Source organism: Patella vulgata, chromosome 8 (genome assembly GCF_932274485.2).
Source record: "Patella vulgata chromosome 8, xgPatVulg1.2, whole genome shotgun sequence".
Lineage (NCBI taxonomy): Eukaryota > Metazoa > Mollusca > Gastropoda > Patellidae > Patella > Patella vulgata.
The window spans coordinates 36,929,624-36,944,488 of record NC_065886.2 but is presented as its reverse complement, the minus strand read 5'-3'; the positions used below and the strand labels follow the sequence as shown (position 1 = coordinate 36,944,488).

Here is a 14,865-nt window from a genome sequence, read left to right as displayed (position 1 = left end):
GCCAGCTTATATTGGACAACGCCACCTGGTGAGAAATAAGAAAACTAAAATGCAGGTAGGTGTAGAAAAATATTAAAAGATTATATATTTTTAAGATTGCTTTTCATATATGTGGCCAACATGCTGTAGGAAAAATGAGCAAATGACGACTCTGTGCACGGCGAGTCAATAGTCTTAGACGGCATGTATGTTAGCAGTGAAATTATTAAAATTTCCACTGAGGAAAAGTGCGTTTTTCCTCAACCACTTGACAGTTTGAAGTCACGCCCCCTGATTAATTGTATAAAATACTTTATTTTAATGTAGGTCAATTTTAATACTTGAAATAGAATAACGTTGCATTTGTCCTACAAACTCCACTAAAGCTCTATTCTAGATAAGTTTTAGTGATCATTTTTAATTTTTTATTATATTTTTTTATACCGGTATCTTCTGCCAATATCATAATGAATGTGTTTAATATGTAGGTCTACACGGCCTCCCAGTTCAAATTAAAAACATATTTTTCACTGTATGCCGACAGTGATCAAATTGCCTTTTTTAAGGCTAGATCTATGCTAGATAAGGAAAAACAAACACCAAACAATTTTATAAGACAAAATGAAATGAAATTTGGTTTGCATGCTACTGTTCTGCAAAGACACCATGAAAGGAAATGAAAATAGGGTTTAATGTCCTACTTTTCTGCACGGACTCGGCCAGTGATGACAGATATATGCCATACAGTGTGCTATGAGGAATATTTTGCTCTAACAGGAGCACTAGTATATGGCCAATTTCAAATTCTGTCAGGGTATCTTTTACGCCCATGACAATGTGTACACAGGAGTCGCGGGACCTCTGTTTTACACCACCAACAAGGGGAATCCCTGCTGGAAAATTCTGAGTTACTTTCTCAGTCAAAATGGGTATCAAATCCAAGACATTCTGGTTAGCGAGCCAGTGTCTTACTCCCTGAGAAAACTGTGTCTCCCTATTTCAAATAAGACACATTTGAAGTTACACATTGTAAACCATCCTCATTAGCCCAGTCAGAGAAGAATAGTAGGACGATAAAACCCATTTCATTTCTATATATTCTAAAATTAGCAACAGAAAACGGGTAAGATTGCATCAAATAACTAGAGAACAGAGATGGACCGAAGGTCCCCGTGTCTGGTCCAGTGATTGCAATGACCCCCACTGCAGTTGGTCATGAGTGGTTCTCTCCGACCGGGCACAAAAACGTTTTGAAATGGGTCGCAACGCATATGATAATGTAATATGAATGGATATAAACTGATTTACATTCAATCGTTTCTGTTTTTACTATAATTTCAAATCAGTTGTGTTCGGCAAAATAAGCTTATGCGAGAAGTCTCAATCAAATGGCAATCTCTAGCATCTGGTTATTCCAGTCTACACCGGTAGTATTTTTTCTCATGCTCTCCAGATAAGAATATGGGTCACCGTTTGACATGACCTTTGGAATATGTCTAGCCTCGTTCTTCAAGTCCCTTGTTCCAAATGGCACTGAAACGCATTCTGGTACTCAATTCGTATACTAATGGTAAAATGTTTATTTTGTCTTTAATATTTGATATCACTATCAGAAGCCCATCTTTTGATGATAAGATCACAACACCAATGTTGATTTAAATTGACAAATAATTTGTGTTTTCAATGTCAAAGACTGTTGATGATATTGAGTTAAAGACTTCACTAATTTAAGATATGTGCAGTTCAGTTTGGGGTCAGTGTAATAGAGTTATAGATCAATAGCATTTTGTCATCAAATGGTGACAAAACTTGCTGCAATAAAGTCCTTATAACGTTCCACTACTGTGGCTAGAACAAGACGGAAGACATCAGTTGTCAACCATTTCTAAGTCCATCCCTCCTGATAGAGAAAATCCGTTATCGTGATAATCCACCATACAAGCTGGAAGACATCAGTTGTGAACCATTTCTAAGTCCATCCCTCCTGATAGAAAACATCCATTATCGTGATAATCGACCATTCATTCATTGAATATATTTTATTTAGTTTGAATTATTATTGACAGAGAGAAGATTCATCTGAGTATGATATTAGTTCCAGCGATTCTTCACCAGGAAAAGATGCCATATTTACCCCTCTCTTCACAGCTTGTTTATCTGACGCAGTTAAAGATGGCGACACGTTACAATTTACTGTCATGGCAACACGAGCTGGAGAGGAAACTGGAACGATAGTTAATCGACAGTATGAAGATATAGAATGGTTACATCATTGTTTAACAACTCAAAACAATGTGGATGGAGTTATTGTAAGTCATGTCGATGTTTTCAATTAATGAATCTTATTTAGCTTTAACTGTGACGGGTGTCATGCACCATGTAGTGCAGGATATGCACCATGCAGTGCAGGGTCAAATTCTATTTACTGGTAGCTTTAACTGTAACAGGTGTCATGCACCATGTAGTGCAGGGTCTAATCTTATTTACTGATAGTTTTAACAGTGACAGGTATCATGTACCATGCAGTGCAGGTCTGCAGGACCAAATCTTATTTAGCTTTAACTGTGACTGGGATCATGCACTGTGCAGTGCAGAATCAAATCTTGTTTAGCTATAACTGTGACAGCAGACACGTGTCGTGCACAGTGCAGCACAGTGCAGGATCAAATCTTATTTAGCTTTAACTGTCACGCGTATCATGCACCATGCAGTGCATGGTCAAATCTAGCAATATAAGCAGAGGCAGAGTTAGGAAAGGGGGAATAAAATCCACTTATCACTAACTAGGTCATTTTTAACTGGAGAAAAACTGTGAGATCAGACCCATGACTTGCATAGATAACAGGATTCATAATCTACCCAAATAAGCTGAGTTGTACATTGATCGTAGAAATTTGCGACCTTCACTAAATTAGTAATGATCCGGAAGCCCTGAGTTCACAAAGCATTCATAGACTTAATTTAAGAATCTACTCAAAATTGTTTACCTTATTTTAATTAAAATATAGCCCTTTATAAAACTTTTGTTGTTTTAATGTTAGCCCGGTAAATTTAGATTTGTACCTGGAATAAATTTGCAGAAAGCTAAATTCAACTGTTTTTGTATCTAGGGTACTTGCTTATCAAAATACCATAAGTCTTCCAAATCGGATTTGAGGATCTAGGCGAAAATCGATGATCAATCCAAGATGGCAGAAGACGGTCTGAAATGGTCAAATATCTCTGAAAAAATACATTTTAGACCATATAAATGTACTATGAGTCAATATTAAAGTGATATCACTGAATCAGATGATGGGGTCAAGTAGGCCTACATATTTTTGACTTATTAGTAGATAATATCTCCCTAAAATTGATATTTGACACTATGTCTGGAAAGTTGTATTAAATAATAATATAGGCCTCCCTAAAATTGATATGTGATTTTATGTCTTGTTAAATAATATATCTGTAACTTGGCATTATTTTATTGCTATTGTGTATTTTAGATTCCGCCATTACCCACAAGACCAGATGTAGATGCACGTAGCGCTGAAAATAAATCAAAACAACAATTAGGCAACGATACCAAAGTTCTTAAACCTGATGATTTTAATAATGATTGTCAAAATGTTGAAGGGTAAATGTGAAATTTTAACATCCATCATGAAAATTTAAAAGAAATCTCTCTCTCTCTCTTTCTCTCTCTCTCTCTCTCTCTCTCTCTCTCTCTTATGCCTATATTTTATGTAGGTGTATATTAATGAAGCTTTCTTTACAATATCAAAGCTGAACATGATTTGGCAACTTGTGAACTCTCATGTTGTTATTACTCACACCTCAAACTAGTACGTTTTGGATTTCCACCAATTCTAATGTGGGCGTATTTGCTATGGAGCCCATGTCTTAGTTATATAATAAACTCGACTGACCGATTTATGACATTTAACTAACTCATCCTTATTATAACGTTTATGTTTCTACAGATACCTGAAGATGATATTAAACCATCCAGCATTTGGACGAGATGTAGCTGTAGAAAAATTTCTCTGTGATACAGTTGTAAGTTGATAGAATATTTTGCTACTATTACAAGATAAATTTTGCTGCTAGATATTTTTCTTTTATTTAAACACCTACATGTATGTCCTAGATACCTTGCTTATCATCTAGCTAAAGTTTCTGTATTGACAAACTTCATTTAGAATATAGTGATTTAAATTTTTAGTATTGTTATTTTGTGAGGACCTAAACTGTTTAGCTTATTTTGTGGGGACTTAAACTGTTTAGCTAATTTTGTAGCTAATTTTGTAGCTTTTTAAACTGTTTAGCTTATTTTGTGAGGACTTAAACTGGTTAGCTTATTTTGTGTTGCCCATGGAGTGTGTATTATTTAGCTTATGCCTAAATCTTTTTTTTCTAGGCTCCAGTAAGAAGTAAGTTAAAGAAAGGTTTATTATCCAAGTTTACAGATGCTGTAGAAGAAGTGAGAAAAGGCAACCATAGGGTAAGGGGCTTTTTATTATCATACTGTAGTAACACTGATATCAGTGTTGAGAGTCATGCTAACACAGCTTATAAAGAATCCTCTGTAATATCACCAAAGGTGAAAGTGGACGTTCAACCATACAAGAAGAAGATCATACATGTATATTTATATTTAGTAAAACCACTTATTAGTGTTTGTCACTAAGGCTACTGTAATAAACAAATCATACACAGTTAAAAGAAGTTTTTAATTATTTAAAATCAAAAATTTTCAGATATGTGATTGATGGAAATTTCCTAATTTACTTACTGTTGCATACAACCTTTCAACATTGTATCTGACAGCTGGTTTTATGTATTTCTGAATATTTTCAACCTCAAATTTTTTTTGTAATTATTTTTTTTAGGATATTGATGAATATTTCCAAAAGAAACGTGAATGGGCCGCAGAATATTCAAAAATTATTAAAGAAACCTCCACAGTAAGTTATTTATGTATATTGGTGTACATTTGCTGGATAACCATATTCCTGAAACAATGGCTTGAGAAATCCCTCTCTGGCCATTGCTTGATTGGCTTCTGATACTTGAGCTTTTGAGAGAGTGTCTATTCTTCCCGTTCAATCAAATCTATCCCAAGTACAGCAACATGACAGCCCTTCGTTTAATCTGGGGTCTTCCCTAAAACTTTAGACAGTGATTTAAGGTATTAAAAACAGTGAAAGTATTGTTCGACTCCAAACAGTATTGTTTACATTGTATCCGTGTTGATAGCCTCGTTTGTCACACAGTTATTTTTGCTGCAGTATTCTGCTATGTACTGGTTAATTGGGCATAATAAAATCATGAGTCATGAGATAACGTTATGTTAACATATTTGGTCCAATTTGGAGCTCTGTTTAAAGCATGATAATATTGTTACACAGTTAGATATTGGTTGTTAATTGGACTATTGACCAGTCATAATTTGGAACAAAAATTTTCTTCCATTACAGTAGTGTTAAGTGGGATTAGCTCTAATCAAACAAAACACTGCGAGGAGTATGCTGGTTAACTGATATTAAATTCTACAGGTGAAGGATCTAAATTCTGATTTATTGTAACAGTCCACCTTTAAATTGCAACTGAACTCATCAAATACTGTGTAAAAATAAAAATACTTATATCAGCATTTGGTGCAGGTTCTAAAGTGAATAAGAACAGTCTGTGACATAAGTAATGTATTTACTCAAAGCTCTGATGCCGTAGTGTATAATGTGTTACTACCAGCCCACAGCCTTGTGGAAGATGTAGCAAATATTGTATCTTGGGTCTACTCAAATATTGTATCTTGAGTCTACTCAAATATTGTGTCTTGGGTCTACTCAAATGTTGTGTCTTGGATCTACTCAAATAGAATTATGGACACAAATGGAATGTGCCATCTTTCTTTCTCCTCCAGCAGTACCGTTGTATCAACAATAATTGTCAGTTTTCTTTCATTTCAGAATTTTGATAAAATGGTTCATGCTCAATTACGTAAGTACATTTTGATGGTATAATATTAGCTACAGGGAAGACATTTTAAAAGTTAACAAAAATGAAATAATTTACAGATATGCCTGAATTTTGATAGGCCTACTTTGTTAAAATATAGTTGCCGCATAGATTTTGCCAGCAGTAATGCCTGGTAGGCTGACAAGTTGAGCATGTCTTCATTTGTGTGGGTTGAAAAACAGATGTCTAGTGTACATATTTCATACAATAAAAATTACCAGATGTTAGTCTAAAAATGTTGAAATTATGGTTTTGATGAAATATTGAACATCATTTGCTGTTTTTGTTAACTAATTATTCTTGTATTACAGGTCTATCATGTAGCTATGGTAATTTAGCAGCCGAAGTTACTGTAGCCGATGGAACTAGTGGTCCAGATTCAACTAAACTTAATAGGTGAGTCCATTACATAACTAAACTTAATAGGTGAGTTCATATTCAACTAAACTTAATAGGTTAGTCCAATACACAACTAACCAGGTTAGTCCATTACACAACTAAACTTAACAGGTTAGTTCATTACACAACTAAACTTAACAGGTTAGTTCATTACACAACTTAACAGGTTAGTTCATTACACAACTAAACTTAACAGGTTAGTTCATTACACAACTAAACTTAACATGTAACATAACAGGTTAGTTCATTATACAACTAAACTTAACAGGTTAGTTCAGTATGAAATTTCAAGTTGTTGCTATGACAAAATTCTGCCAGCATCACACAATAGCAAACATGATTCTCAGAATGATGTAAATTTTAGATGGGCACAGTTGAGTATTTTCTAATTGAAATCTCTCAAAGGGTGTCAATCTAGTAAACGCAAGAATTTCAGGTGACGAGGTTTACGCTAGCTAACTGAATATGATACTTTCTTGACCAGTCACCATGGCTGAAACGTTTGATTACATCACAGTTATGCTCACCCCAGAACTGTGACAGGACTGAAATCTCTGTCATTCGAAGGCAGTTCCATTAATTCAGAATGTTCCGGACCGACAATATAGCACTCCTAACTCCCCAAATGCCCAGCTGAGTATGGCACTGTTTAGATGATGTACAATTAGTTTGCACTCTTATTAAAGTAATTACTGTTGAAAATATTCTCTCTTTTTTTTTTTGTAGAATTATGTATAAGTTTAGTCATGGTCTAGATAATGAAAGGGTAAGTTTCAAAGATGGCTTTCTCTTTTGTGAGTAAAAATCATAATTATATGAAAATGAAAATGATGGCGACAACTAGGGTTGAATTGGTAATGTTGGATAGCCTGAACTATGACCTTGTGATGTAAATAATGCATCCATGAAGTTATCTTCCCTGAGTAAAAGTAATACAGTTCAAAGCTTTACAAAATTGTGTTTGTCAATCACGGACAACTACATGTATCTATAATTTAAACAGCCCTTGCTGATGTCATCTATCTGTCACTGTGTATTTAATTTATCCTGTGAAATTGTTGATTTTATCATACACTATCAGGCTTTCACATTGTAAACAGAAATTTCCCTTGGAAAAGGCTGATTTACCTTAAACTATGGATGAAAAACTAATCTTGTCAAAGATTCATTATGTAAGAATTAGATAAAGAGATGGCCATACTTGCTATAATAGTTCGAAAATAGATAATGTAAAATGAATAATTTGAAAATTTCATTCAAATTACTCTATTGCGAGTGAAGATATTAGCCTTTGAAGGTTTGACAAGACGTGTACAATAATTTCAACCACTGTACTGGTTGTTCAAAGCTAAAGTCTCGCTCCTCCATTTTTAGCTCAAATCAAAATATGCCTGAACTGTTCTAATCTATGTAATATTGGAGAAATCCGATGCCATCGAGAGTTGATTATGGCCTGGATATGTTAATTAATGTCTAATTAATAATTTAGAAAACATGTCAGGCCTAAAGAAAGACCTGCAATAGGCAGATTTAGCTCTTGCATAATGTCTGTTTAACAGTAAGATTGGGAAATAATTTATCCGCTTTATGATAATAGTCATTTGACAGAGTATAAGATATTGTAGTATTAATGAAAACTTGCCATGTCATGAAATGATGCCATGAAGTATAGAATATAATATACTACTATATGTTTATTTATTTTAGCGTGGTTTAGAGATGATATGTAATTATGGGGAGATAACCCTAGGTCATGTTTTAGATCTGTACACTAGATATATGGAATCAGTTAGGGTGAGTACCAATTTTAAAATAAATCCTGATATACACAGAATTATTTTCTATCGACATGAATTGTGAAAGCATTTGATTTTAAGTCAGTTGAGTTACACAGCACAATAAAATCAGTTATGTTTTGTGACAATCTGATTAAAATACAGATCTATATTTTGTTTCGTTTTTTTATACTTTCGATGGCCTACACTACATGAAGATCTGACAAGTTATAGTGGGAGTTCACGTCAGGGGTCAGACGAGCGTCTTTTGACCCTATGATGTCAGACATTGATTGATCAATCAGCGTTGATGTTTCTAGTGGTTTACTCATACTTCCGCGCATCAAAATGCCAAGAACTAGCTGTAACAGACCATTTCTTTGGCTAATCCCTCTCTTCAACCAAAATGCTGGTAATATATCAACTCTTCCAGATCCTAGTGTAGCAAAGACAAGTAAAACGAAATTTTGAACTATAAAAAACGAAACGAAATAGGATCTGTGTTTTAATCAGATTGGTTTTGTGGTGTAGTTCTTCAGAATTGTTTGTTTGGATTATTCCATTTGAAAATAATTGGGTACGGTTCCATATTGGGGGAGGGGATCGAGAGCTCAACCTTTTGGTGATTCCCTCAACAAAAAAAGTATTTATTTCAGCTATTTGCCAAAAGTAATTTTCAAAAGATTGTATGCAAGACATGCATTCATTACCCCCTCCAAAGAGTCTAGATTTGAAGACCCTTTTTTCCCAAATAGCCAGCTTAATAAAGTTCTCCTCCAGACATTTTAAATGGAACAGTCATGAGTATTTTGATGAAATTCCTATAAATGGAACCACATGAGTCTTTTATGAAATAAGCTACGAATGGAGTATTCATGAGTATTTTAAGAAATGGCTATAAATGGAACAGCCACAAGTATTTTATTAAATATTTTCATATTTCAGTCTATGTTATACAGAAGAACTTGTCTACTACTGAATTATGAAGAAGCTAATAAAAATTTTGAAAAAGCAAAAGTAGCCAAAAGACAGGCAGTAAGTCCAACATTTCCCTTTAAATATATAACGGTAATATTTTCTGCCGAAGACCACTCTACATCCGTGACCTCCTGTAGTAGATGTTATAATACCCACATACTAAACTGTCTACAATTAGCTTTGCTTGAGAACAGACACTAAGCTAGTCGACCGACATTTTAAGTTCTAAATCAACAATTTTAGTTGAAAACACTAAGTATATTTCGAGAATTTTGAGAAGTATATTTTCTGTTTCATTTAATAAATTTGAAAAGATGTATAACATGAGAACCGGAGTAGGACGGCATTACAAAACAGTATAGTCATTTAGGGCAGAGAACTATTCTCAAAGTAGAGTAGATATGTTAAGAAATGAGAGATTAATGTAATTCATAAGTTGGTGAATAATTATTATATTGAGATGTCACTGATCACAAATACAATGCAATCATGAATGAAAAAGAACGTCTGTGATTATCAAATTTGTGCATACTCTTGACGTAAACTTCTGATATTTATAGATTCGGAGCATGTCCATTGTTTTGTTTGCATTCCTCCTCGAAAATATCAACTTGTCCAATAATTCCCTTACAGATAGTTCTACATCTTTTATTACAACAGGACATTCAAATTAATCTTAACTACATGTATATTAAATTATATAAACAATTTTTGTTTTTGAAGGCAGAGGAAGCAAAAATAGAAGCCGAGAAAAAATATGAAGACTGTACCGATACAGCTCGTATAGAGGTGAGATAAAATATAAAATATACGCCTGCTTTTGGTTATTACAGCTGTTCTTTAAATAGGGGACATTACTCTTGACAACCAATACAAATTTCAGACGGACAGGATTTTGTAACAAAGACAGTGATATGAAATGGGGTTTAAAGTTCTACTGTCCAGGTTTTTTTTTATGTGCATGTATATGGGACTTCGGTTTGTTCTTCTCTATTCCCCTATTCAAAATGAATTCAACAGACAACCAATATCAATTTAAATAAAGATATTAGATATATGAAGTATTTTATCCTCTTTAGCCTCTACTGCACCAATGAAAGACAAAGGGTTCAACATATACAAATGCTATAAACCCCTCACCCCTCTCTCACTCATTCTCTCTCTCTCTCTCTCTCAAATTGGGCCGAGTGGGTTGCTAAATGGTTAACATTTGATCACAAAGTCTGTTATTGAGTCAATTGGCATGGTTTCGAATCCCCGCTTGTACGTGATAAGGAGTAGGGTCACCTGTCCATCCTCGTGGGTTTTCTCTGGGTCCTCCAGTTTCCTCCCACTGCTAAGACACCTACGCGCTAGCGAATTATTAAAATAAATTTGAACCACATGTTAGTACTGAAATGACTTAGTTTGTATCGAGTAGAGTTAAACCCCATCTCTCTATATCCATTGATCTCAATCTCCCACTCTCTCTCTCTTTCCTTTGCTCCCCCTCCCCCTCTTGCTCTCTTTCCCTTGCTGCCAATCTCTCTCTCTCTCTCTCTCTCCCTCCCTCCCTTGGCCTGCCTCTCTCCCCTCCTATCTCTCTCCAAAATCACATTTCATCACAAGCTGAATCCATTTCTCTTCTATTTTCAGCTGAAAAGTTTTCTACAGCAAAGAATTTTAGCTTTTGGTGAAATATTAACAAAATTTACAGAACTGCAGTTGAAGAGTTCCAGAGAGACCTATACATTACTGCATAATTCTTTAACAACAGTCCAACAACTGGAGGTCTAGAACTTTCAGTTCCGAGCCATAATCAAATTTATCAATACCTTATTAACTACTTACAAACAGACTCAATGCTTCAGACTACTTACAAACAGACTCAATGCTTCAGACTACTTACAAACAGACTTAATACTTGAGACTACTTATAAACAGACTCAATACTTGAGACTACTTATAGAGGCACTTTTAAAATTTTCGTCAATCAGTAAAAAAAAAAAATTTTGATTTTGTTTGATTGAATTTGAAATGTAAATACACTGCCATAACAGTATATGGATTTTTCAACTTTGACATTAAATAAAATTGTCAAATGAAAAATGATAATGTCTCCTTAAGTCTCAAAACAACAATTGTAATCAAAGTTTTTCAAAACATTTCACACAAGTTTTGATTGGTAGGTTGATTTAGAGTCAACCAATCACAAGTTTTTAAAATAGAAACACTGCAATTTCATGTTTTACTTGCCATATAACATGCAGGATAAATATATTTAGTCAATTGACCATTAGTTGTATTTATACAAAATGGATTTTTAATACACAGTAGCCAAAATATTATGTTTTTTACACAGTAGCCAAAATCCTACTGCCATCAATATTACCAATGAATTATATATTGTATTTATGTTTATTTTTTTATCCAATCAATTGTTTCCAGTAACTACCATGTGTATACCTGTTGTATAGTTTGACATTTAAAGTGCAATATGGTTGAAAGGTTTATATCACTGTATATATACATGTATATAATTACCACTGTGTCTGCGTCTTAGCCATTAGATTTGTCAATTGAAATGAAATGAAATAGGGTTTAACGTCCTACTGTTCTGCTCCGACTGGGCTAATGAATACGCATATACACCATACAGTGTGCTATGAAAGAAATTGCATGCACGTAAAATATCCCTGGGCGGTTGCAATTCGATATTGCGCCGCTGTCCAGGCAAAATTTCCCTCATAGCACACTATATGGCGTATGCCCGTCTTTATTAGCCCAGTCGGAGCAGAACAGTAGGATGTTAAACCCCATTTCATTTCTGTCTATTGTTACAATATAGAAGTAGTTGTCTATATATAGAAATAGTTGTCTATATATAGAATTAGTTGTCTATCTATAGAAATAGTTGGACTATCTGTTGTTAGAATATAGAAATAGTTGGACTATCTGTTGTTAGAATATAGAAATAGTTGTCTATTGTTAGAATATAGAAATAGTTGGACCATCTGTTGACTTTTTTCCTATGCTCAAACATTCCTAACGCCCATAGAAAACAAATTGGAATTTTTATTTTGTATGATTTACCTGTTGAATACCTGTACAGCAGTAGGCTATATCCTACCTGTACAGCAATGATTGTTGTTTATGTCTATACAGCATTCCTGCGTACAGTCAATATGATATAATACTGTACTGAGTTTAATTTGTAATGATGCTAGCTGAAATACTGAAGGTAGGCTAGCCTTGACGCCATAAAACATTTTTTTACTGAAGTATTTGGGGTACTTACTGGATATTTGATATAAGAATGATGCTTGTTTGAACTGTATAATTAAAGCGGACTACAGTGCATTGAAAAATTGTTTAATGGTGATGTGACCCCTTCTATTGTCATAATGTTTACCTTTGTACATAATATCAATATTTTGTTGTGTTTATATATATATATTATTATGTTGTAAAATTGATGTCACAATATTGATTTTGTAAGCCTATTTCTTGCACAGATCAGCCATCTTAGTTTGAGGTCTCCAGTTAACTCAATTTGCATGTCAGATTAAAATGGTTGGCCATGAGAGCACATTGTAGTAAAATCCTAGTATACAACTTGATAGCTGAATACTGTATTTAAAGTTGCAATTTCATATTTGTACGTTATATTTTTAAAATTTATTAAAATAAAGCCTTAAAATAGATGGTATCTATAAACAGTCCTACCTTGTTAAAGAATAATCCTATTAATCCTATAATTCACTATTCACTAAATAATGACTTTTTTTTAAATGTTATACCTGTACCTAAACGTATTACTGTTTTATAAATCATCTTTATTTTAAATCTGAGTCAACTGGCATGGTTTCGAATCCCCGGTTGTATGTGACAAGGAGTAGGGTTGCCTGTCAGACCTCGTGGGTTTTCTCTGGGTCCTCCCGATTCCTCCCACTGCAAAAGAGCCCTACGTGCAAGCGAATTAGAGAAATAAAATTGAACCATGTGTTAGTACCAAAATGACCTAGTTTGTGTTGAGTGGACGTTAAATCCCATCTCTCTCTCTATTTTAAATATTTCTTTTGTTTTGCATTGCCAAAAAACACAACATACCAACCATTGTAACTTTTAGCATAACTCCTTCAGACATGAGTGGAATAACTCTTCCAACAATGGAATTACAATGTCTTCTATGACATGTCATTGTCAGCACCAACATGACGGAGTTGAGGCTTATGCCTAGTAAAACAATATAATTCAACAATCATGACCTTTAGAATGCAGTAATAGTACCATGAATAATTGACATTCAACTCTGACTAATGCTAGGATTACCATGAATAATTGACATTCAACTCTGAATGTTCCTGGTGTTACCATGAATTGACATTTAACTCTGAATGTTCCTGGTGTTACCATGTATACCCGGTAATTGACATTCGACTCTGAATGCTGTTAGCTATGAATAATTGACATTCAACTTTGAATGCTTACCATTTGTTAAAGATAGGTTGCCAGGCAACGAAACATACGCCCACAGCAGCTATATCGTCCGGGCAGTCAACAAGAGTTGTCGCATATTTTTACTTTTTTCGGTAATGAAACATTTATAATACATTAAAATCTGATTAAGAGTAACAACTCATTAAGTAATTATCAGAAAACCATTAGAATTTGTTTGGTTTTTATAAAGTTTTGCCCCATGCTAACGTTTAGTATACAAAACTTTTAACATCATGGATTTAGCTGTTCAAGTCATAAAGATTCATTGAAAATCAATATACTTGTTCGTCCCAAGACCTTGAACTCTGTGTACCAATCTGAAGTCAATCGGATGATAACTTTAGCCTCTAGAGCGTCACAAGATTTTTCAAAGTGATCAAGGGCCATAACTCTGGCAGTAATTATCCAAAATCGTTGAAAATCAATACGCTTCATCTCATGACCTCAAACACTGTATAAATTTAAAGTCAATCGGATATTAACTTTAGCCTCTAGAGCATCCACAAGATTTTTCAAAGTGATCAAGGGCCATAACTCTGGCAGTAATTATCCAAAATCGTTGAAAATCAATACGCTTCATCTCATGACCTCAAACACTGTATAAATTTAAAGTCAATCGGATATTAACTTTAGCCTCTAGAGCATCCACAAGATTTTTCAAAGTGATCAAGGGCCATAACTCTGGCAGTAATTATCGGAAATCGCTGAAAATCAATAGGATTCTTTGTCTCATGACCTTAAACACTGTGCATAAATTTAAAGTCAATCGGATATTAACTTAAGTCTCTAGAGCGTCCACAAGATTTTTCAAAGTGATCAAGAGCCATAACTCTGGCAGTTATTATCGGAAATCGCTGAAAATCAATAGGCTTCTTTGTCTTATGACCTTAAACACTGTGCATAAATTTAAAGTCAATCGGATATTAACTTTAGCCTCTAGAGCGTCCACAAGATTTTTCAAAGTGATCAAGGGCTATAACACTGGCAGTATTTATTGGAAATCACTGAAAATCAATAGGCTTCTTCATCTCATGACCTTAAACACTGTGTGTAAATTTGAAGTCAATCGGATATTAACTTTGACCTCTAGAGCGTCCACAAGATTTTTTGAAGTGATCAAGGCCCATAACTCTGGCAGTAATTATCGGAAATCACTGAAAATCAATAGACTTCTTCATCTCATGACCTAAAACACTGTGTGTAAATTTGAAGTCAATCGGATATTAACTTTGACCTCTAGAGCGTCCACAAG

General features: G+C 34.2%; 1 protein-coding gene across 1 annotated transcript; it reads left to right on the top strand.

Annotated features, from left to right (window-relative positions):
• The first annotated feature begins 7 nt into the window (after positions 1-7).
• Positions 8-12,817, top strand: LOC126831166 (sorting nexin-6). Its single transcript, XM_050561856.2, has 13 exons — positions 8-55; positions 2,046-2,288; positions 3,468-3,598; positions 3,945-4,020; positions 4,382-4,465; positions 4,854-4,928; positions 5,934-5,964; positions 6,294-6,378; positions 7,108-7,147; positions 8,089-8,175; positions 9,102-9,191; positions 9,858-9,923; positions 10,770-12,817. The coding sequence occupies exons 1-13, from the start codon at positions 50-52 to the stop codon at positions 10,908-10,910; spliced, it is 1,155 nt and encodes a 384-aa protein (XP_050417813.2). The 5' UTR covers positions 8-49; the 3' UTR covers positions 10,911-12,817.
• The last annotated feature ends 2,048 nt before the right edge of the window (positions 12,818-14,865 follow it).